The sequence below is a fragment of the Chiloscyllium plagiosum genome, chromosome 9 (assembly GCF_004010195.1).
Source record: "Chiloscyllium plagiosum isolate BGI_BamShark_2017 chromosome 9, ASM401019v2, whole genome shotgun sequence".
Lineage (NCBI taxonomy): Eukaryota > Metazoa > Chordata > Chondrichthyes > Orectolobiformes > Hemiscylliidae > Chiloscyllium > Chiloscyllium plagiosum.
Window position 1 is genome coordinate 83,693,395 of NC_057718.1, and position 23,817 is coordinate 83,717,211.

At 45.2% G+C, this 23,817-nt stretch overlaps 1 protein-coding gene across 10 annotated transcripts in view; it reads right to left on the minus strand.

The window, feature by feature from the left end:
• The window catches only part of LOC122553002 (retinol dehydrogenase 13-like), a 92,967-nt gene that overhangs the window by 30,870 nt on the left and 38,280 nt on the right, over positions 1-23,817 (minus strand). For 5 of the 10 annotated variants that reach the window (XM_043696391.1, XM_043696394.1, XM_043696392.1 and 2 more), the window contains exon 2: positions 13,327-13,445. The exons of 1 other annotated variant lie outside the window; for it this stretch is intronic. In XM_043696391.1, coding sequence (XP_043552326.1) covers positions 13,327-13,445 — 119 coding nt within the window. Of the gene's footprint in view, positions 1-13,326; positions 13,446-19,896; positions 20,010-23,817 lie in introns of all 10 variants that reach the window. 4 more of the 10 variants (XM_043696388.1, XM_043696387.1, XM_043696390.1 and 1 more) reach the window with 2 other exon arrangements.

Here is a 23,817-nt window from a genome sequence, read left to right on the forward strand (position 1 = left end):
TCCTCCAGGCGCAGTTGATGTTCGTCTCGGTGTGCATCCCGTGGAACAGGCCGTAGAGCACGGAGTCCCGCGGGGCGTGCATAAAGGATCTCACAGGCAGAACTCTTCTCACCACCAGCCAAGCCATGTCTTGGTGCTTGTTGGAAAGTTCTGGCGATGAGGCATTCTGCCAAATGTCTTTGACAGTCTGCTCAGGGAACCGCTCAACAGGATCTGCCCTCTCCTTTTCCCGAAGGGTCTCAAGGACACTACGTGCTGACCACTTCCTGATGGACTTGTGGTCAAAGGTGTTTTTCTTCATAAACTTCTCCACGAAGGACAGGTGATACGGAACGGTCCAACGACTCGGAGCGTTCCGCGGCAGTGAGGCCAGGCCCATCCTTCGCAACACCAGGGACAGGTAGAACCTCAGTACGTAGAGACACTTGGTGTTTGCGTACCGGGGATCCACACACAGCTTGATACAGCCACACACAAAGATTACCTTTGACAGAATTTTGTAATCTGCATTCAACAGTGAGATTGGTCTCCAATTTTTGAGTTCCTCCCTCTCCCCCTTCCGCTTGTAGAGGAGGGTGATGATGCCTTTCCTCATGGATTCACTCATGGTACCTGCCCGAAGCATACTGACATACACCTCCAGCAGGTCCTGGCCAACCAAGTCCCACAGAGCGGTACAAGACCTGCCCAAGACAGGGGGGCCCCACTTACGCACAGATGGCTGGAGGTGGCAATGCGAGCCGTGGACACCCAAAGACCAGTAATGTGCACCCAGACAGCAGGGAAACAGAGTCTGGTGGCACCCAGAAAGAAGTACAGGCTGGAGTGGAGGAGGTGGCAACCAGCGGAGAGACACAGCAGCTGATCCTAGCTCTAGCTGGGCAGATGGAAGCAATGGAGGAGAAGGTAATCGAGCAGGCAGTGGAGTGGATACCTGTTAAAAACAGGAAGAGAAAATACGGCCAGGCCCCCAGAGCCTCCCAGCAAAGGGGGAAAAGACAGCTGCACGAGGGAGGGATGGCCAGCTCTCTGGATGGGGAAGACGGGTGCACAGAATGTCATCACCACCAGAAGAAGAGACAGAGCGCCGTAGATAAAGAGGAGGGCATTTCCTCCCAACCAGGAAACAACGGACCCCCGAAGTCCACCCTCCACCCAGTGAGAACCAGGGGATAACCACTGCCCCACAACTACAGACAACTGAGAGCTGCGATCCTCTGACAGTCCCATTGTCAGACACAGTACTAGACGGTGCGGACCCTTGCCTTGGCTCAATGACTCCAGAGCAGGTAAATGACCACAGTGAGAGCCTGGATAGCTACCTCAGCCCAGCGAGGGTCCAGCAGTTCGTGCTCACCATGGGGATGCAGACAGCTTCCCCAGAGACAGGACAGTCAAATGGACAACGGTAACCCCATAAACAGGGATTAAAAAAGGTTCATTTGCTATAGTATAACAGGGCACCCACTCAGTAGGTGGGTTCTGCTGAAGCCACAGCTAAATAATAAGAGACTGGATGGTTAATAAAGGGAACTGTAAATAGGATAACTGTAAATTTGAGTAATTCAATCTGTTCTTTGTAATGTTAAGACATGCAATGTATATATCTGTGAACAACATGACAAATTATACAAGTACCAAAGATTTATTTCTATGAATAAAGTATATTTTGAAATAAAAGAAAGGAAGTGTACTGCCTGCAGGATTTTCCTGCGGCAGGCTATTTCGACGTGACCTTCAGGAGTGTGAAGAATTGCGAGCAGCTCCTGAAGGTCTTCAAGAAGGAAGGGGAACCTCTGTTCTCCATCTTGTCGGCGGTCCCGTTGTGTGTGCTTCCTGCGCAGAGGAGTCGGGTTGTAACAATCCATTTGTACAACCCCCACGTCCCAGCAGATGTCCTGACCTTCCTGAGAAGATACGTCCAGGTCAAGGGAGAGAGTACCAATGTGGTCGATCCTTTTGGGATCTGGACCAGCAAACGACAGGTCAGGGTAACCCTGACGGTCGATGCCAGTGGAAGATCCTCCACCCACCCTCCAGCTTTGCCATCGGAAGAAGCAGAGGTTACCTGACGTACGCAGGGCAGCCGAAAGTGTGCCGAACCTGCGGGAGGTCAGGCCACATGGCGGCTGATTGTAAGGTGACCGTCTGCCGAAACTGCAAGCAGGAAGGCCACCTGACCAAGAAATGTAAGGAGGCCAAGATCTGTAATCTGTGCGGCGAGGCGGGCCACATGTACAAGGCCTGCTCAAGACGAGGGGCCGCCACCTACGCACAGATAGCGGGAGGTGGCAACACGAGCTGTGGACCGCCTAAGACCAGCAAGGTACCACCAAACAGCACTGGAACGGTGTCTGAAGGCACCCAGAAGGAAGGGTAGGCTGTAGCGGAGCAGACAGCAGACAGCGGGGAGATGCAGCAGCTGATCCAAGTTTCTTCAAGACAGACGGAGGTATTGGAAGAGGAGGGATCAAGGAGGCAGAGGATTGGATTACTGTCAAAAGCAGGAAGAGGAAACCTCTCAAGGGCCCCAAAGCCACCCAGCGAAGGGGGAAGGGACACCTACACGACGTGGATACAGGCAGCTCTTCCGACGGTGAGGACGGGCGGAAGGAGGGTCATCACCAGAGGAAGAGACAGAGCGCCGTGGGGAAAAGGAAGGCAGCACCGCCCAAGCAGGAAAAGACGATCCCTCTGAGGGGATGGGTAAAGGCCTCCCCCCATCCATTGAGAACCAAGAGGTACCCACCGGCCCACAGCTCCAGTTAACTGGGAGCAGCGGTCCTGTGACAGGCCCGCTGTCAGATGGAGACCTGGACAGTGCAGATCCTGGGTCTGACCCGAAGACACCGGAGTGGGGAAATGGCTCCAGCGTGGAGCCGGACAGCTACCTCAGCCCTGGGAGGGTCCAGCAGTTTGCCGTCACCACGGGGATGCACACAGCTACCCCAGAGGGGCAAGACCAGCAGCAAATGGACAGTGTTAACCTTGTAAACTGTTAAAATGGGGATAAGAGTTGCCAGCATCAATGTGCGTAGCATCAAATCGGCTACGTGACGTGCTTCGACGATGGCCTTCCTGGCCAACGTTAAAGCCGACGTCCTGTTCCTGCAGGAGTGTGGGATACCGCACCTCAGCAGCTACAGGAGATGGTCGCGCTTGTGGGCCCATGGGCTGTAAGTTTGGTCGGGGGGCAACGATAGCTGCGCCTCCGGCCTGGGTATACTGTTGCGAGGAGGCAACTTCACCATCTCCGAGGTGAAGGAGGTGGTGGGCGGGCGGGCGCCTCATCGTCACCGACGTCATGTTCAGGAATGGTCCCCTGAGACTGATTAATGTGTACGCCCCAGTGGGTAAGAGTGAACGGTTGGCCGTCCTGCAGCAGCTTCCACTGTTGCTGGCTACGTCCAGGCCGGTCATTCTGGCCGGAGACTTCAACTGTATCATTGATCCGGGGGGGGAGGAGACAGTAAACTGGACACCACGTCCAGAGCCCTGATGGACATGGTAAAAGATGCCAAGCTGTACGACGTCTTCAGCACCCCTGCAGACGGAGCGCAGCGTAGATACACCTGGTCACAGGCAGACGGGTCTATCCGCTCAAGGATAAATTACCTGTGTTTGTGTCCCGAACACTCTCGGCCAGATCCACCGACGTCAAGCCGGTGTTCTTCTCTGACCACTGCCTCCTGCTGGCTGACTGTCACCCATAGGACAAGCAGCGGTCTGGTAAGGGAACACAGAAGCTGAACACAAAGCTGTTGACCCTGGGAAACATTGAGGAGCTCAAGAGGGACTACGCAGGTTGGAGAACCGTGAAGCCCCTCTTTGAGTCCCCAGCGGACTGGTGGGAAACAGTAAAAGGGAACATCAAGAGGTTCTTCATCCTCAAAGGTGTTCAGGAGGCGAGAGAGAGGTGGGGAAAACTGTCCCAGCTCCAGGAAAGTATGCAGAACCTGCTCCTGCTGCAGACGATGGGGGTCGATGTCACGGAGGACCTCAAGGAGGTGAAGGGCCAGCAAGCCTCGCTGTTTGCCTCGGAGGCCTCCAAGATAATCTTCCGGTCCGTGGTCCGCTTGGTGGAGCAGGACGAGACGTGCTCACATTTCTTCTTCCAGAAGGTGCACAAAGAGAGCTCCGTGCTCAGCAGCCTGAAGGAAGAAGATTGCTCGATAAAGTCATCTCAGGCTGACGTCATGAGGATCAGCAAATCCTTCTGTGTCAGTCTGTATGACGCGAAGCCGACTGTCAGCGTCCCAGTCGTTCCTGTCCTACCACGGAGGTCTTAGACGACAGAACATGCGAGAGGCTGGACCAGCCGCTATCTCTGGACGAGCTGACCAAGGTCCTCGAGTCCTTCGAAAAGAATAAAACTCCCGGAAGCGACGGCTTACCGGTCGAGCTCTATTCCACTCTGTGGGACTTGATTAGCCAGGACCTGCTGGAGGTGTATGTCAGTATGCTTCGGGCAGGTACCATGAGTGAATCCATGAGGAAAGGCATCATCACCCTCATCTACAAACGGAAGGGGGAGAGGGAGGCACTCAGAAATTGGAGACCAATCTCACTGTTGAATGCGGATTACAAAATTCTGTCAAAGGTAATCGCCAACCGGGTCAGGTCTGTTCTGGGGTCGGTGATTCACCCTGACCAAACCTGTGCTGTGCCGGGCAGGAAGATCGCTGAGAGTCTCGCACTCCTCAGGGATACGATCGCCTAAGTACAGCTGCCTACGTGCAGGACACAGGATTGGACATCTGCCTGATCAGCCTGGACCAGGAGAAAGCGTTTGACAGGATATCACACAGGTATATGAGAGATGTTCTCTCCAAAATGGGCTTTGGGGAGGGAATCTGCAATTGGATCAGACTGCTCTACACCAACATTGTCAGTGCAGTCTCAATCAATGGGTGGGAATCAGATAGCTTCCCAGTCAGATCTGGTGTCAGGCAGGGCTGCCCTCTCTCTCCTGCCTTGTTTGTGTGTTGCATAGAGCCATTTGCCGAGTTCATCAGGAAGGATGCGAGCCTGAGAGGGGTGACTATTCCTGGCAGCGGGTGCCTGCGGGTTGAGGCCTCCCTGTACATGGATGACATCGCCGTGTTCTGCTCGGATCCGCTGTCCGTGCGCAGACTCATGTGCATATGTGACTAGTTTGAATGGGCCTCGGGGGCCAAGGTAAACCGAGGCAAGAGCGAGGCCATGCTCTTCGGGAACTGGGCCGACCAATTCTCGATCCCCTTCACCGTCAGGACCAACCATCTGAAGGTGCTGTGTATTTGGTTCGGGGTGTCTGGGGCGTGCGCCAAGTCTTGGGAGGAGCGTATCAGCAAAGTGAGGCAGAAACTGGGCAGATGGACGCTACGGTCGCTCTTCATCGCGGGCAAAAACCTGGTCATCAGGTGTGAGGCACTGTCATTGCTATTATACGTGGCACAGGTCTGGCCTATTCCCAGAACCTGTGCCGCTGCAGTCACCCGGGCCATCTTCCAGTTCATATGGAGGTCAAAGATGACCGGGTCCGAAGGGACTTGCTGTGCAAAGATCTGGGCAACGGGGGAAAAAAAAATACACCCAATGCCACCCTCACCCTGATGGCCACCTTTGTGTGTGCGTGAATCCCCGGTATGCAAACACCAAGTGTCACTACGTACTGAGGTTCTACCTGTCCCCGCTGTTGCGAAGGATGGGCCTGGCCTCGCTGCCGCGGAACGCTCCGAGTCGTTGGACCATTCCGTATCGCCTGTCCTTCGTGGAGAAGTTTAACAAAAACACCTTTGACCACAAGTCCGTCAGGAAGTGGTCAGCACGTAGTGTCCTTGAGACCCTTCGGGAAAAGGAGAGGGTGGATCCTATCGAGCGGTTCCCTGAGCAGACTATCAAAGCCATTTGGCAGAATGCCTCATCGCCAGAACTTTCCAACAAGCACCAAGACATGGCTTGGCTGGTGGTGAGAAGGGCTCTGCCTGTGAGATCCTTAATGCACGCCCGGACTCTCAGCCGCAACGCACGCTGCCCTCGAAGTGGCTGCGGGGGGGTCGAGACTGTCACACACCTCCTTCTGGAATGTGCCCACGCAGAAGTCTGGAGAGGAATGCAGTGGTGTTTGTCGAGGTTTGTCCCGAGCAGTGCCGAGACGTGGGACTCCGTGCTCTACCGCCTGTTCCCCAGGACGCACACTGAGACGAACATCAACTGTGCCTGGAGGATCATCACCTCGGTGAAGGATGCTCTCTGGGCGGTCCGAAACCTGTTGATCTTCCAGCTGAAGGAGTTGACCCCGACTGAGTGTTGCAGACTGGCACATTCCAAGGTCCAGGACTACATGTTGAGGGACGCGCTGAAGCTTGGGGCAACTGCCGCCAAGGCGCGGTGGGGAAAGACCGTGTAACATCTGCCTGCTTAAAGAAGAACAGGGGGCTCGCGCAGTCATTTGGGCTCTGCTGATGCCCAAGCTAAAAATGTAATCGTACAGACCTGTAAATAGGAATGATTACTCTGTTTCGGTATGCAAACAAATGGAATGTTTACACATGTATGGCATGTCCAACTGTACAGACCAAAGTATTTTATGAATAAAGTATATTTTTGAAATAAAAAAAAGTTCAGTCAAAATACCAGTCTATGAAGCTTCACAGCTGACCAGGTATTTGTGTCTGCAAGAGTAATTCAATTGTTATTTTTGAAATTATTCTTTGTTCAAACACCAATTTACCCGAAAAAGAGATCTTCTCAGGTCTATTAAGTTTCATAGGCTATTCTGAAAATTCAAAATTACTAGTTAATAGCCTGGGGGTCAAAATTGATTAATCCATGCACTCTCATTTCCATCGAATACCTGAAATCTTATTGCACATCTCGCAGAATGGACAGCTGTGAATTGTAGCCTTGAAATTAATACCTTCCATGAAATAAGAATTAGAAATTAAAAAGTAAAGAAGTGCAGTAAAGAAATCCAACCCCCTGAACATGTATTGTAATTTTTACAATGGCAGATATTGAGTCCTACAAGTACCTTGCTATGGCGTGGTGGGACTTTTATTAACATTGTTAAATTGAACACCCCTTCGGCCCTCCAAGCTTACGCCAATCCAGATCCTCTATCTAAACCAGTCGCCTATTTTTCAGGGTCTGTGCCCTCTGCGCCCTGCCCATTCATGTATCAATCGAAATAGATTTTAAATGTTGCTCTCGTGCCCGCCTCCACCACTTCTGCTGGCAACGCATCCCAGGCGCCCATCACCCTCTGCATAAACAATGTTCCACTTATGTCTCTCAAACGTCCCCCCCACCCCTTACCTTGAACTCATTACCCCTAGTAATGGAGTCTCCGACTCTGGGGAAAAAAAAGCTTCTTGCTATCCACCCTGTCGAAACCTCTCATGATTTTGTGGAGCTCAATCACTTCCCCCCCTCAACCTCTGTCTTTCTAATGAAAATAATGCTAATCTACTGCAAGCGGGCATCAGAACCGCCCCGCATTTGCCACGGGACTATGCCTATATCAGGAAACGATAAGAATTCATTTTTGTGTTTTAAACAGTAGTCACAGCTTTAAACCCACAAAAACTCAGCAGCTGCCGGTCTGCCCACGTGACTGGGAGATAGGAGACAGAGGACAGATAGAATCCACACTAGACCAACATTACCCATGACTCATGGGCCAAAACTCCGGAATTAATTAAATATGGAAACCCATCTCCTAATCACATCAAGAGACTGACTGAAACACACACATACCCATCGATACGGAGCCATTCTGACACAAAGGACAGGCATCCATCAGACAGGTACGGACAGACCAATACACACCAACACCCCAAGGGAACAAAGAGGGGTGCTAGCCCCGGCCTCACAGAGAGAGAGACAAGCAGATAATACCCGGACCCGTTTTACATAAACCAATTAGCACCCTATTGTGCGTGCCCTGCAACTCTCCTGGGACGGCAGGAAACAGCCTATTCGCACCTACTCCAGTGATGATGGGGAACTATCATCCCATTCATCCTCAAATCCCACACATCCTGACAACTAAAAGTATATAATATGAAGCTGCGCACGGGAACAGCAGAGCAGCCGAGATTTGGACCTCGGTTGATCTCCGCCGGCGTTACTGCAGTAATAAACGTTACCAATTGTTGAACCGCACTCTGGGCTCGGACTGATATCATTTCATCCGCGCTAACACTACTCAACCTCTCTTCATAGTTAGTGCCCTCCCTACCAGACAAGTTCCTGGTGAACCTCCTCTGCACCCTCTCCAAAGCATCCACATCCTTTTGGTAATGTGGCAACCTGAACTGTACGCATTATTCCAAACATGGCCAACCAAAGTCCTATACAACTCTAGCATGACCTGCCAACTCTTGTACTCAATACCCCGCCCGATGAAAGAAAACATGCCACATGCCTTCTTGGCCAATCTATCGACCTGCGTTGCCACCTTCAGGGAACAATGGACCTGAACACCCAGATCTCTCAGTTCATCAATTTTCCCCAAGGCTTTTCAATTTACTGTATAGTTCACTCTTGAATCACCTCACATTTGCCTGGGTTGAACTCCATCTGCCATTTCTGCACCTAACTCTCCAATCTAGCTATTAAGTGAGGTTGAGTAAATTAAGATTGTTTTCATTTGGCAGATGGAGGTTGAGGGGGGAACCTGTTTGAGGTCTCCAAAATCATGAGAGGTATTGACAGGGTGGATAGCAAAATGCTTTTTCTCCAGCATGGGTTCTCAATTTGCCTGAATTGAACTCCAACTGCCATTTTTCCACCCAACTCTCCAATCTATATTCTGGTGCATTCTCAGACAGACAGTCTCCTTCACCATATGCTACTTCACCAATCTTAGTGTCATCTGCAAACTTGCTAATCAGACCTATACAAAATCATGAGAGATATACCTTCCTCCAGATCATTTACGTATATCACAAAACAACAGTGATCCCAACCTGGATCCCTGTGGAACAACACTGGTCACAATCCTCCATTTTGAGAAACTCCTTTCCACTACTACTCTGTCTGCTGCCCAACCAGTTCTCTATCCATCTAGCTAGTACATCTTTGACTCCATGCGACTTCACTTTCTCTATCAGCCTACCATATGTTCTCCAGCAGTTCCGCTCCTACTGATGTCAGGCTCACCGGTCAATAATCACCTGGATTATCCCTGCTATCCTTCTTAAACAAAGAGACATTAGCAATTCTCCAGTCCTTTGGGACCTCAGTGTTCAAGGATGCTGCAAAAATATTTGTTAAGGCCCCAGCTACTTCCTCTCTCATTTCCCTCAGTAACCTGGGATAGATCCCAACTGGAACTGGGGACATGTCCACCTTAATGCCTTTTAGAATATCCAACACTTCCTCTGTTCTTATGCTGACTTGACCTAGAGTAATCAAACATCTATCCCTAACCTCAACACGCATCACGTCCCCCTCATCAGTGGATGTTCATTAAGAATCTCACCCATTTTCTCTGACTTTATGCATAACTTTCCTCCTTTGCCCTTGAGTGGGCCAACCCTTTCTCTCCTTACCCTCTTGCTCCTTATTTTTGAATAAAAGGCTTTGGGACTTTTCTTATTCCTTACCTTACCTGCTAAAAGATATTTCATGACCCCTTTTAGTCCTCTTAATTCCTTGTTCCAGATTGGTCCTACATTCCTGATATTCCTTCAAAGCTTTGTCTGTCTTCAGTCACCTTATGTAAACTTTCTTTTGCCTCTTAGCTAGTCTCTCAAATTTCACCTGTCATCCATGGTTCCCTAATCTTGCTATTTCTATCCCTTATTTTCACAGGGACATACTTCTACTGAACTCTCATCAACCTCTCTTTAAAAGCCTCCCACATATCAAATGTGCATTTACCCTCAAACAGTTGCTCCCAAACCATAATCCCCAGCTTCTGCTCAATCTTGCTACCCTTGGCCTTCCCTCAATTTAGCACTCTTCCTTTAGGACCATACATTTTTTTTTAAAAAAAGAATACTCATGGACACATGGAATGGTGGTCACTATTGCCAAAGTAATCCCCTACTGAAACTTCAACCACCTGGCCGGGCTCACTCCCCAACACCAGGCCCAGTACGGCCCCTTCCCGAGTTGAACTATTTACATTCTGCTCTAGAAAATCCTCCTGGGTGCAGGTTACAAATTCTGCTCCACCTAGACCTCACACTCAATGTTGGGAAAATTAAAATCTCCAATCACCACCACCCTATTGCTCCTACATCTTTCCATAATCTGTCTACATATTTGTCCCTCGACCTCACTCACTGTTGGGAGGCCTGTAGTACAGCCCCAACATTGTTACTGCACCCTTCCTATTTCTGAGCTCTGCCCATATTGCCCTCCTTCAGCACAGCTGTGATATCATCTGTGACAGTAACGCAACACCTCCACCGCTTTTACCTCCCTCTCTATCCTGCCTGAAGCATCTATATCCTGGGATTTTGCCAATCTTGCCCTTGCCTCAATTAGGTCCCAGTAATAGTAATAACATCATACTCGCAGGTACTAATCCAAACCTTACCTACTATGCTTTGCGCATTAAAACAAATGCATCTCAGACACCTGTCCCTTTGTGCTCATCATCTGCTCCCTGCCTACTTTACCCCTTCGTCATGCGGACTTCATTATCTAGTTCCTTACAGGCTTCAGTTATTAACTCCTTACTGTCCACTAACCACCTCATTTGGTTCCCATCCCACTGCCGCATGAGTTTAAACCCCTCACTAACAGCATCAGCAATAGCACCTCCAGAACATGGGTTCCAGTCCTGCTCAGGTGTAGACCATCTGATTTACAATAGTCCCACCTTTCCCAGAACTGATCGTAAATATCTGAACCCCTCCTTGTGCAGCCTCTCTCAAGTCACTCAGTCAACCTGCCTATTTTTTCATTTCTACTCTGAATAGCATGTGGCACTGGTAGCAATCCTCAAACGACTACCTCTCAGGTCCGATATTTTAAACTTGGCTCCTAACTCCCTAAATTCTGCTTGCAGGACCTCATCCTGTTTTTTTTTGAAACGTATACCACTAGTGCCTGTATATGCACCGTAACAGCTGGCAGTTCACCCTCCCCCTTCAGAATGTCCTGCAGCCCATCTGAGACATGCCTGACCCGTGCATCTGGGAAGCAACAGGCCATTCAGGAGACTATTTTGACAACAAAACCACCTATCTACTCCCCTTAAAAGCTAAATCCCCTATGACTATAGCCCTTCCACTCTTTTTCCCACTCCTTCTGTAGAGCACAGCCAGCCATGGTGCCGTGAACCTGGCTACTGCTGCCTTCCCCTGGTGAGCCATCTCCCCTCACAGTATCCTAAATAGTACACCTGTTTTGGAGGGAGATGACCACAGGGGACAACTGCACAGCCTTCTGATCTTTCTCTGCTTATTGGTCACCTATTCCCTTTCTTTCTCATCAATCCTAATCTATTGTGTGACCAATTCACTAAATGTGCTATCCACAATGCCCTCTGCATCGCGGATGCTCCAAAGTGAGTCTACCTGCAGCTCCAGAGCTCTCATGCAGTCTAACAAGAGCTGCAGATGAATGCACTTCCTGTATGTGAAGGAGTGAGGGATATCAGCCACGTCCCTGAGCTCCCACATTAAGCAAGAGGAGCATAACACGGGTTTAGGATCTCCTGCCATTTTTACTCTTCAGCTAACTTATTCCAACTATAATATCAGATAGTAGATAAATGAAATCAAATCAAACAAAAACATTTTTTACAAAACCAGTCACACTATTTACTAGCACACAATAAAAAGGAAAAAGAAAAACCTTATCAACACACCACAGTCTTTTTTTGGGTAGAGGGCAGTGGCAGGTGGGAGACACTACACGTGTAGTGTCTCAGGTTTAGCCACTGCCCAAATATATCAGTTCACTCACCTTCCCACAGCGCAATTTGATCCCTTCAGGGATTGGTTCAAATGTGCTTAAGGAAGTATCCAGCTTCACCACCACTGATTTCCAGTCCACTTTCCCCCAACCCTGACAGCCCATCCGATTGCTGACTTTGTTCCACTCCACCTGAATGCTGGCCTTCACTGGCCAAAATTTCCCCAGCTTTCCAATTACTGACTCCTTCTTTACTTCCTGATATCTAGGACCATTTCCAAATGAATAGAAGCAGGAGACCTTGCCTGGTAATATTTATTTCATGCCTACTGTCTGGACTATCCCTTTGCCTAGCAGCCAGACAGAAAACGGACTGACAAGACAAAAATGAGTGACAGCAGTGCCACTTATCCAGCCTTGCCACATTCTTCATATTTCAGCTTCACCAGCTATTTCACTGCCTTCTGATAAATATCAATGGCTGTGCATTAATACAATTAATGATCAAGTTTATTGTTGAAACTTGATATTCAACTTCTTCACAATCAATTTCTGTAAAAGCAGGGAACAGCGAGAGAATTTGGAAAGAAGGTGGGAGAAAGTTCCATGGCAGCCATTGTGATCTTAAAGCTTGCAAACCGTAAGATTACAGCTCACAACTCCAACTGGGTCCTGAACATTTTCAGAAACCCCGCTTTATGGAGAAAGGAAGTGAGTTAATGGTTTAGGTCAATGATGTGTTATCAAGACAACCAACTCTGGGTTCAAATCTTCTCAGCTCTTTGGAGGGGAGGGCAGTCAAAACGGTGGTGGACAACATTGAGACAAGAGCCACATATTTAACAGTTTACAGACATGAAACTTGCAAAGAGCATTTGGCATTCAAATGGGTTAATCTCTGATTTTGGTAATGCGTGCCAATATCAAGACGTGCTTTGGCCGCTTTACCTACTGCAGTTGGACTAACTTCTTGGAATTCTTGGGAAAGACAGACATTCTTAATCAAACAATGGCCTTGGTGGCAGCAGGGTAATAAGTTGCCTTATGTCCCAGTTCCAGATCAAGTGGTCACTTCTAACTTTCAACCCAGTTAACATGGCTTCCCCACTAATTGCAAAATATATTGCACTGGTTCTGTTCCATTCTTCACAGATGCTGCCAGGTCAGTCGAGCACTGGCAACATTTCCTGTCTTTATTTCAATTTCCAGCAACCACACTATTTCCCTTTCATTTAAATTTTAGGTAGACTGGTTTGGCCAAATGCATTGTGTTGCAATTCTGTGCTTTTCCACTCATAAGTGTTAATACTGAGGATTAAGGACTGAGAAAAACATGGTACATTGATTAGCTTGGCAGTAGACTGAGGATGATAATGCCAATTTAACAAATAGTGCTGAGAGATTCAGGACAAAAACACAGACAATAGTCCAAGGGTTCTTTCCCTGTTCCCTGTCCTCTGACTTTACCTCTGCTGGCCAGTTCTCGGGCAGTTTGTTTTCCAATACCAGTGTTTGCTCCAGTTACGATTATAGTTTTTCCCGATACTGTTGCTTTACTTGGACACATTCCACCCGTTGCATAGTCTCTAAAAAGTAAATTAGATTACATTGAACTAGTGAGCATTTCAAAAGAAAAAGTAATTTATAAGCACTTTCATCACCACTGGACATCCTCGTACTTTACATCAAATTCAGCACTTTTTAAAGCGCAGTCATTGTTGCACTGACTGCAATCTTTTTACCAATATGTTTCCACAATACTTCCACAAACAGCAACATAATGGTAAGGTAAAAAAATAGATTAATGCTAACTTGGGATACATAAAGGTAAACTACACTCTCATCAGAGACACAACTGATGGTGGTTTAACCAGAGGGTCAGCACTCCTTAAGAGAGGGGGAATAGATTGAGAATAAACATTCACAATAACCTCATTCAGTGCAGGAATTGAATGCGTACTGTTGGCATCACAAGCTAGTCATCCAGCCAACTCCAATCCCCCTGAGAGGGGTCAGTTTTAAGAATTGACTATCACCAGGCATAACTCCATGAGATTTTTTACATGCATTCAAGCAGGTAAGTAGAACTTTGGTTTAATATCTCATTTGGTCCATTTGACAATGCAGACTTTCTTCAGTGCTGCAACACTGATTTGTGTGTTCACGCCTTAACCTCCTTTGTACCCAAAATCCTGTGATTTCCATGTGAGCGTGCGATCAGTGGAGTCACAGCAGACTTTCAATGACATAAGCATGAACTTGATAAAGCAACAAATTTAAAAGGGAACTCTGCATCTAAAACGGACACATTGCATGACCCAGTGCTGACCGAAGTGCCTGAAACAGGTAGAATCTGTCTGTTCTTTGCTGATACTACACCTGATATGAGAGGAATTCTATTCCAGAGGGCTGAACCTGATGCTTGGAATGGAAAGACTGCCACTGTACAGAATTAAAAGGCTCAATGTAATTCTTAAAAAAGCTATTGCCTTAAGCTAAAATGTACAATTTAGGTTACTCTATTTGCAGCAGTTTGCACTGATCCTTGAATTCCACTTTGAAAGAACCAGAGGATGGTTGCAGATAATCTCAACTTGAACTACCCAGTGCTTTCTCTCGTGCTCAACTAGTACATAGTGCTGGAAGAATTGCACTTGCTGACAATTTTTCTCCCTCAAATCAATTAGCTACTGCCCTATTTGTATTACATTACAAAGACAGACTTGAAGGGCCTCCAACGTCTTAATGAGTAGAGGGATTCCGTACAGCATAACGACAAGTAACACCAGACATTCCATGGTTCAAGTTTTAACTAGGAGCCAAATTAGATGATCTCAATTAAGGCAATGGTTGGGGTGCCATAATTGATGTAATACTTCAAGGTATGGAAGGGAATAATTTAGAGTAGGGTTTCCAGATGAGGTTGCAGAAGGTTTTTTCAAGGACCTTTCCCAAACATTCTTTGAGGTTTGCATGACCTTTTTCAATTTTCAGATGCTCTTTTCTCAATAACTACATTAATATTGATAGTCACTTGGCAACCTTATCTTCTGTATTTGTGTTGACCTTAATGTTTACTTCTTTCAAATGGACAAGACAACACAAATTCCAAAGACTGTAGGTTCTTGATAATTATACATAAATCTCCGATTTCTAATTTAAAAGTGAAAATTCTAACTAGTTGGCACTTATTGTGAATGCCTACCACATCTGCATCCTGTTAAAAGTAAATTGCAAGTGACGAGCCTCTCCAGCATTCTTCGCTTGTTCTAGCAACTTTATGTTTCTTACCTCCTAATACTTGATTAAAAATGAATGCTGACAAATGCAGTGTACTAACTTTCAAAAGGTCTAACTGTGCCACAAGGGGAATACACAAATTAATTCTTTAGCACAAGATAACAATTAGATGAGGAATGATTTAACTCTCATGCTTGACGTTTCAGTGATTTTCTTTCCCCCCAGTGAAAGCATCCTCTTGCATGATTACTATACTGTACCAAGAGTTTGCTTGAAGTGCTTAACATGGAGGATGTTCTGGTGCTAAGAACACAAATCACTTTAGGGTAAAAGGTGAACTCACAAACTACATCCACCTCCCACAATATAATGTCACACCTTTTGCCATACACATTTAAAGTTTGTACCCCACCACAGAAATGCTGATTGTCTCCAACTGCTTAAATCATGGCATAAAGAGGACATTTAGCCTTTAATGTCCATGCTCAGTTCGACCTACTCTTTCCCCATGGCCCTACAAATAGTTTGAATATTTATTGAATATCTATCCAAACCTTCACACCTTGCTAATCATGAATTAACGTGAGTTTGACAATCAATTTAAGTAAAGTATAAAGTTACAAAATGAAAGAAGAAAAAAAAAGGAAAATGTTATCCAGCAACATTGCATCCAATGTACCAATTTCCATAGGCATCCTTAACTTTAACTGATGTCAATTACTTGAACAAATCCATTTGATTGCGTAAAACTGGCCAAAACACCTCTATTTCCAAGTCTTATGAAGAGTCCTTTCAGACTTTTCGATATATACTCCAATAGCCGTTTAGGTTATGACACCACTCTGGTAAAGGTGGGACTTCAACCCAGGCCTCTTGGCTCAAAGGTGTTGCCACTACAGCCCTTAAAAATTATATCATGCTTTCTCTATTTTAAGCGTTGGTGTAATCCTTCTTATGATGCAAAGGAAGTCAAACACAAATAGCACTCAAGCGTCTCTGAAGGAACAAAGTGCCCTTGTTACAAAAGAATTTAAGAGCCGGACAGCAGAGTCTCCAGTATTTCTCCACGAGCTCAACATGTCTCTCCATCACTGGCATCCCAGACCCAATTCAGGGACCATTTCTTGGTCCTTTCTAGGGGAATTCATTGGCCTCCCCAGTATACTCTGAACCCTAGTTTCTGCTTAGTGCATTTTCCAACTCTGGAAGGCAAACATGTAGAGATCAGATAAGGGTAAAATGAGCCTGGCTATTTCCCTGCTCCCAAATTAGTCAAATAACACCTTAACATTCACTGTCTAAGCTCATATTCTGAGCATCTTATTGAAGGGTTTATACAGCCAGATTCCAGCAACATCCAACACTTTCATAAGGGAAAGGACAAAACTGGCAAAAATCCTGGCTTCTTGGCATTTCCCTACCCAGAGAGTTGGCAATTCTAAGTTGCAATCAAAAATTAATTTTATCGTAAAAGAAAAAAAATTGACAGGGGACAAAATGATGAACTAGCTAAATTTTGGATAGAATTCAAGTTCATACAGTATTTTATACCACTGATCTGTACTGGCAGATACCATTTGAGAGCCTCAATGGATTTGTCAGAGATGCCTCAAACAACCTCCTCATTTAACTGAAGGATTTGGAATCCATATCCTTCACAAAATTCCTCTTTAAAAAGAAATATTTCATTTCGGGAATGGAGAAAATGCAAAGAAATCAGGAAAGCCAAATGTTACAAAGCTCAGAAATTAAATACGTAAGAAATGAAAAGCATAATTCAATGAACAACCCTCAATGAAATAAATCCAGCTCTGTTTAGAAGTTTCTTAATTGCATAATTCATTTCCAGAACTATATAGTAGGACAGGTCACAGAATCCGAAAAAAAGATAGTGAAGTGGGCAGTGGATTCTGGTTGATCTAACATCCACAACGAGAAAATATTCAAATACATATTAGAACCTGCTGTTAAGCTTTAGTTTTTTGAGCAGCATTAAGCAAAGATGTGTCTTAGAAGCAATAAAGCCCTTGGATCAGTCATTTAAAACAGTAAATGTCAGGAGTTTCTCAGATTTGATCAGCAGAGCATCACGTAGAAAGATAGCTGGCCTCTGTAAAAACCTGGCTGAAGATAGTGAAGGCGGCGTATGGTATGCTTTCCTTTATTGGTCAGAGTATTGAGTACAGGAGTTGGGAGGTCATGTTGTAGCTGTACAGGACATTGGTTAGGCCACTGTTGGAATATTGCATGCAATTCTGGTCTCCTTCCTATCGGAAAGATGTTATGAAACTTGAAAGAGTTCAGAAAAGATTTACAAGAGATGTTGCCAGGGTTGGAGGATTTGAGCTATAGGGAGAGGCTGAACAGGCTGGGGCTGTTTCTCCTAGAGCGTCGGAGGCTGAGGGGTGACCTTATAGAGGTTTACAAAATTATGAGGGGCATGGATAGGATAAATAGACAAAGTCCTTTCCCTGGGGTAAGGGAGTCCAGAACTAGAGGGCATAGGTTTAGAGTAAGAGGGGAAAGATGTAAAAGAGACCCAAGGGGCAATGTTTTCACACAGAGGGTGGTACGTGTACGAAATGAGCTGCCAGAGGATGCGGTGGAGGCTGGTACATTGCTACATTTAAGAGGCATTTGGATGGGTATATGAATAGGAAGGGTTTGGAGGGATATGGGCCGGGTGCTGAGAGGTGGAACTAGATTGGGTTGGGATATCTGGTCGGCATGGATGGGTTGGACCGAAGGGTGTGTTTCCATGCTGTACATCTCTATGACTCTAAGAAGCCAAAACGCTAATACTCCACTACTGCACACTATCCTTTCTTAGTTAGAAGTACATGTGTGAACACTAGATGAGCCTACAAAGTCTGAGGTCAAACAGCTGACACGAACTTAAATACTGACTTTGTAAACATTGTTAGTAGATTGTCATGTCTTTGGCAACTGTCCTCAAGAAAGTCAAATATGATCATGAGAGAAAAAAGATGTTCAAAATTAAAAAAAGGTCATCAATGTATTTGAATTCTTTGATCAGGACATTTAGTGTTCAGTATCAGAACAGCTGTTTGATCCAACTGGCTGAAATCAAACATACATGCTCCAGTTAGTCATTCTCTCAAGCAACATAATCCAATCCTAAAAGCACTGTGCTGTATGGCTGTTCTCAGGGGTGCACACCAAAACAAAATGTATCTGGAGGACTATCAACTAATAAAATTCAAGTGGATTCAAGACTATTATTTTCAACTTAAATAAAAGGTAATGATGAAGGCATGAAAGCAGAAACAGCTGAAGTGATCTGGCAAATTAGGTTAATGAATAGGTCAATGGTGATATTATAGTAGACATGTAAGGGGATATTTCAAAATACACATATTTATAAATTCAAAGGAAAGGACTTGCGGTTAACTAGAGTTAGAGCTGTACAGCACAGAAACAGACCCTTTGGTCTTAGTCATTCGTGCCTAGCAGATATCCTAAACCAACCAAATGTCAGCACTTGGTCCATATCCCTTTTAACCCTTCGTATTCATAGGCCCACCCTGATGCCTTTTAAATCTTTTAACTGTACCTGCCCCCACCATCTCCTTTTGGCAGCTCCTTCCAAACACACATCACCCTATGTGTGAAAAAGTTGCCCCTCAGGTCCCTTTTAAATCTTCCCCCGAACACCTTAAATCTAGGCCCTCTAGTTTTGGACTCCCCTATCCTGCGGAAAAGGCCTGAGCTATTCACCTGATCATACCCCTCATGATTTGATAAACTGAAAAGATGAACATTCTTACCAAACTTAAAGTGAACAAAGACGTAAATTGTGCAAAAAATGGATTGCAGGTCAGAAATTTGAACAGAATATTAAAAAAACAGAATGACAAAAAATGTAAAGGAGGGAAATTTGAGTAAGAGAGCACTAGAGATATTAAAAATATACACTGAAGCACTTTTTTTGTAAGTTAAAGTGAGCAGTGGTCTGAAAGAAAGTGACTCTAAGGAATTTTTAGCGTAAAATATGATGGCATATGAAGTAAACAGGTATTTTACAATGCTCTTCAATATAGAGGATCCAAATAACATCTCAGAAATAATTTTAAAACCAGGACATGGCATGGAGGGAGGAATTCAAGAAAGTAACAACCATCAGGGAAGTGGTATTGAGCAAATTATTGGAGCTGCAGATTGACAAGTCCCAGGATCCCAACGTATTTTTATCCTAGGGTCTTGAAAGTAGTGGCTAGTAATGTAATAAATGCATTGGTTAATTTTTTTCAAAATTTCCTGACTTCAGTTCCATTAGATTGGAAAATATAAAGTGTCATGCCTTTATTCAGAAAGGAAAGGAGATAGAGCAATAAACTACAGGTCAGTTAACTTGGCAGGGCGAATGTGTTTGAAACTATTATTAAAGCACAACATTACTAAACCTCAAAGTAATCAGGCAACATGGTTTTGTGAAAAAGAAATGGTGTCCAATTAATTTATTGGAGCTCTTCTGACGAAACAGCATGTGCTATGGATAAAGGGGACTAGTTGATGTGTAGTACTTGGATTGCCAGAAGATCCATTTTAGCAGGAAAATTAAATATAGCATATTATCCAAATAGTGATAGGAGAGCTTTGAGATAGAGTAATCTACATTTCCTGCTATTTAAATGGCATTACTTTAATTTGCAGGTATAGCAAGTAATTATGAAAGCTAATTGAGTGCCACTGATTAAGACTAAGTAGACCAGTTATGTTTCAGTTATACATGACACTGGTACCACATCAGGAGTACCACGTAAATGCATTGATTACCTCATTGCAGCTAAGATGTCAGCCTGGTGGACATAGTTCAGCAAAGCTTACTCGAGCGATATGGGTGGGTTTTCGAATGAGGAATGGTTGTGGACTGGCAAGGTTTCTCTCTGCTGGAATTGAAGAGTAAGAGGTGAATTATTTGAAACAAAGATCCTAAGGAGTCTTGACAGTACGCATGTGGAAAAAAAAATGTTTCCTCTGGTGGGACAGTTTAGAACTAAGAATATTCTTTCAAATGAGGGGTTGCCCTTTTTAGACTGAGGCAAGAAAGGGGTTAATTGCAGGAAAAGCCGTGTTTTCATACAGACAGCAAACACCGAATGTAACAAGAAAGACAGGAGTTACTTCTGATAACGTGGAAGCAAAATCTTGAGGTCTCCTGAAGCAGAACCAATATTGGGATGAATGAATCTATTGAAACAACAATAACTTGCAAGGTAGAACATTGGATTCTTATACAACACCAGACCAAAACTCCACATGGATCAAAAATGTGTTGCTGGAAAAGCGCAGCAGGTCAGGGAGCATCAAAGGAACAGGAGAATCGACGTTTCGGGAATAAGCCCTTCTTCAGGCTTTTGCCCGAAACGTCGATTCTCCTGTTCCTTTGATGCTCCCTGACCTGCTGCGCTTTTCCAGCAACACATTTTTAAGCTCTGATCTCCAGCATCTGCAGTCCTCACTTTCTCCACAAGGATCAAACCTTGGACACACCCAGAGACAGATTCCATTATTAATTGGTAACAACCAAGTTGAGTTGGGAGGCTTAACTTGCTTACTTGAGGGGTCTATGTTGGTTGCTGCATGCAATAAAGTTGAAATCATTGTTTCAGTACTTGATTGGTTGAGAGATTTCTTAACAAGTTAGCCAAATTAAAAAGGTAGTCTATGGTGATTTACCTACAACAATACCAAAACCTTTTTAATTTTAGCAAAGTTGGAGCTTTCTCATTTGTTGGAAAACTAACTTCTCTCTCCAATGAGGTATTTTTCAACACACCAACCCTTTCCTATTCCTCACCTCACCTTATTTTCCACTAGTTGCCCAATTGAAGTATTTCCCATCCTCAAATAAAGTGACCTTGTTATTTGCACAAAACTACACGCACTATGTGCCCCATTGTAAATTGAACTTCACCCCAGTTTCATGCTCCCATTCTCTCCCTTTCCTTCCTTCTTATATTATCAACATGATTGTCAAAACATGACAATGTTCCACAGAAAAAAATCAAAGTTACTTTACAAGGTTAAGTTTCAAATCAGTGGATTGCTCCATGTTAAAATATTATCAAAGACGTTAAGTATTTGTGATGCCAATGAGCTGGCTTTGATAATATTTCTTTAATTTATTATCGAAGACATTTAGAACTAATCACTACATTAAAACATTCAAATACTAAAATCTTAATTTTATAATGGGTGGTTTTCAACGGTTCAATTGAAGAAACAAAAACTCAGACAGAACCCACACTTCACAGAAATCTTAGTGACAAAAATAACTTGCGGCTTTTCTAACCAAAGAAACAAAAAATACCTTTGCACTGCTGAAAGATGTAGCAAAGTCCAAAACGTATGATTCTTGCCAGGAACAAAATGTAGCTGCACAAAACCACTGCATGCCTGCTATCAAACATGGGTGAATACTTCAAAAGAATACTGGTGGTTTCCTTTCTCACACTTCAAAAAAGGTTATTATACTATAAATACATTGAAAGGCTTTTATAAATATTGAACAAGAATTATCTGAAGTGTAAAATCAGTCCAGTTGTGATACTTGCATGTTACTGTTGTGGTTCTGTTCGCTGAGCTGGAAATTTTTGTTGCAAACGTTTCATCCCCTGTCTAGGTGACATCCTCAGTGCTTGGGAGCCTCCTGTGAAACGCTTGTGTGGTGTTTCCTCCAGCATTTATAGTGGCCTGTCCCTGCCGCTTCCGGTTGTCAGTTTCAGCTGTCCGCTGTAGTGGCCGGTATATTGGGTCCAGGTCGATGTGTTTGTTGATGGAGTTTGTGGATGAGTGCCATGCTTCTAGGAATTCCCTGGCTGTTCTTTGTTTGGCTTGCCCTATAATGGTAGTGTTGTCCCAGAAACACCACAGAAGCGCTTCACAGGAGGATCCCAAGCACTGAGGAAATATGCCTTTGGCAGGCAGAGTTTAGAGATGTACAGCACATAAACAGACCCTGGAGTCCAACTTGTCCATGCCGACCAGATATCCTAAATTAATCTAGTCACTGTGGTCCTGTTCGCTGAGCTGGAAGTTTTTGTCTAGGTGACATCCTCAGTGCTTGGGAGCCTCTTGTGAAGCGCTTCTGTGGTGTTTCCTCCAGCATTTATAGTGGCCTGTCTCTGCCGCTTCCAGTTGTTAGTTTCAGCTGTCCGCTGTAGTGGCCGGTATATTGTGTCCAGGTCGATGTGTTTGTTGATGCCTAAGAAAAAGACAACGGAACGAGGACATGCCACAACCCAAAGGACTAGCCACACTACCATACATCAAGAACATCTCTGAAATGACAGCCAGACTACTGCGACCACTAGGACTTATAACAGCACACAAACCAACAGCCACAATCAGACAACAACTCAATCCACAGACTCCATCAACAAACACATCGACCTGGACCCAATATACCGGCCACTACAGCGGACAGCTGAAACTGACAACCGGAAGCGGCAGGGACAGGCCACTATAAATGCCAGAGGAAACATCACAGAAGCGCTTCACAGGAGGCTCCCAAGCACTGAGGATGTCACCTAGACAGGGGACGAAACGTTTGCAACAAAAATTTCCAGCTTGGCGAACAGAACAACAACAACGAGCACCTGAGCTACAAATCTTCTCACAAACTTTGAACTTACATGTTACCTTTCAAATTCATTTTTTTTATTTTGGTGATCTTCTCTTTTAGATATTGATTACACAATATTGGCACATGTTTCTTCAGTAACACTCAAAGGCTATCAGACAGGCATGTCGCATATTAAACTAAATTTAAAAAAAACTCCTCACTTTTGCTTTGAACTTTGATGGAAATGTCAAGATACAAAGTTCAGGTGTGGACACATTTGTAGCACAATAATCTGAAGATTATGGCCTCAAAGCTGGTTAACTGTGCTGTATTTAACAAGCCTGAAGGGCTTTTGCTCGAAACGTCCATTTTCCTGCTCCTTGGATGCCGCCTGACCTGCTGTGCGTTTCCAGCACCACTCTCTAATCTTGATCTGATCTCCAGCATCTGCAGTCCTCACTTTCGCCTAATTGTGCTATATTTGTCAAACATTAAGTGAATTAAAACATGGACTGTAATAAAAGACGTAGGGCTGAACTTTACCACAAATCCACGCGGTGTCAATTCTGGCAAGCAAAGCAAGTTCTCATGCTGTGTTCCCTCGTTACCTGTGCACCACACTATGGCAGCCCACTTGTCATATTCTCCCACTCACCATTGGAAGTAGGTGCAATTACTGTGAGACATTGGATACCTGGTTCCAGCACTATTTAAAATGCACCAAGTCAAGCGCTGGCAATTTGGAGATGCCCAGCACAGTTTGTAGTATTCACGCTAGACATGCCAAACAATTAGAAGTTGGCCCTCTTAGAGGTTCTGGTGGACACAGTGGCACGAAAGAGGGGTTCCACTTCCTGCAGGACCAGCAGAGGAAATGGCAACACCAGACTCTGCCAACCTGGTTGTCACCTAGTTCAAAGCAATGTTAGCAGTCCAGAAAGACACCCAGCATTTACCATCTTGTCACGTTACACTCACTCCACTATTGTGCCCACCTCCCACAAAGGCTCAAGGTCACTCACGCCAATTGCCCCACACCACAAAGCGTTCATGACCTTTTTGCTGCCTACACTCAGTCTTGAGATATTAAAGGGTTAATTTGCTCTGCGGACCTGCAGGAAATTGGATGT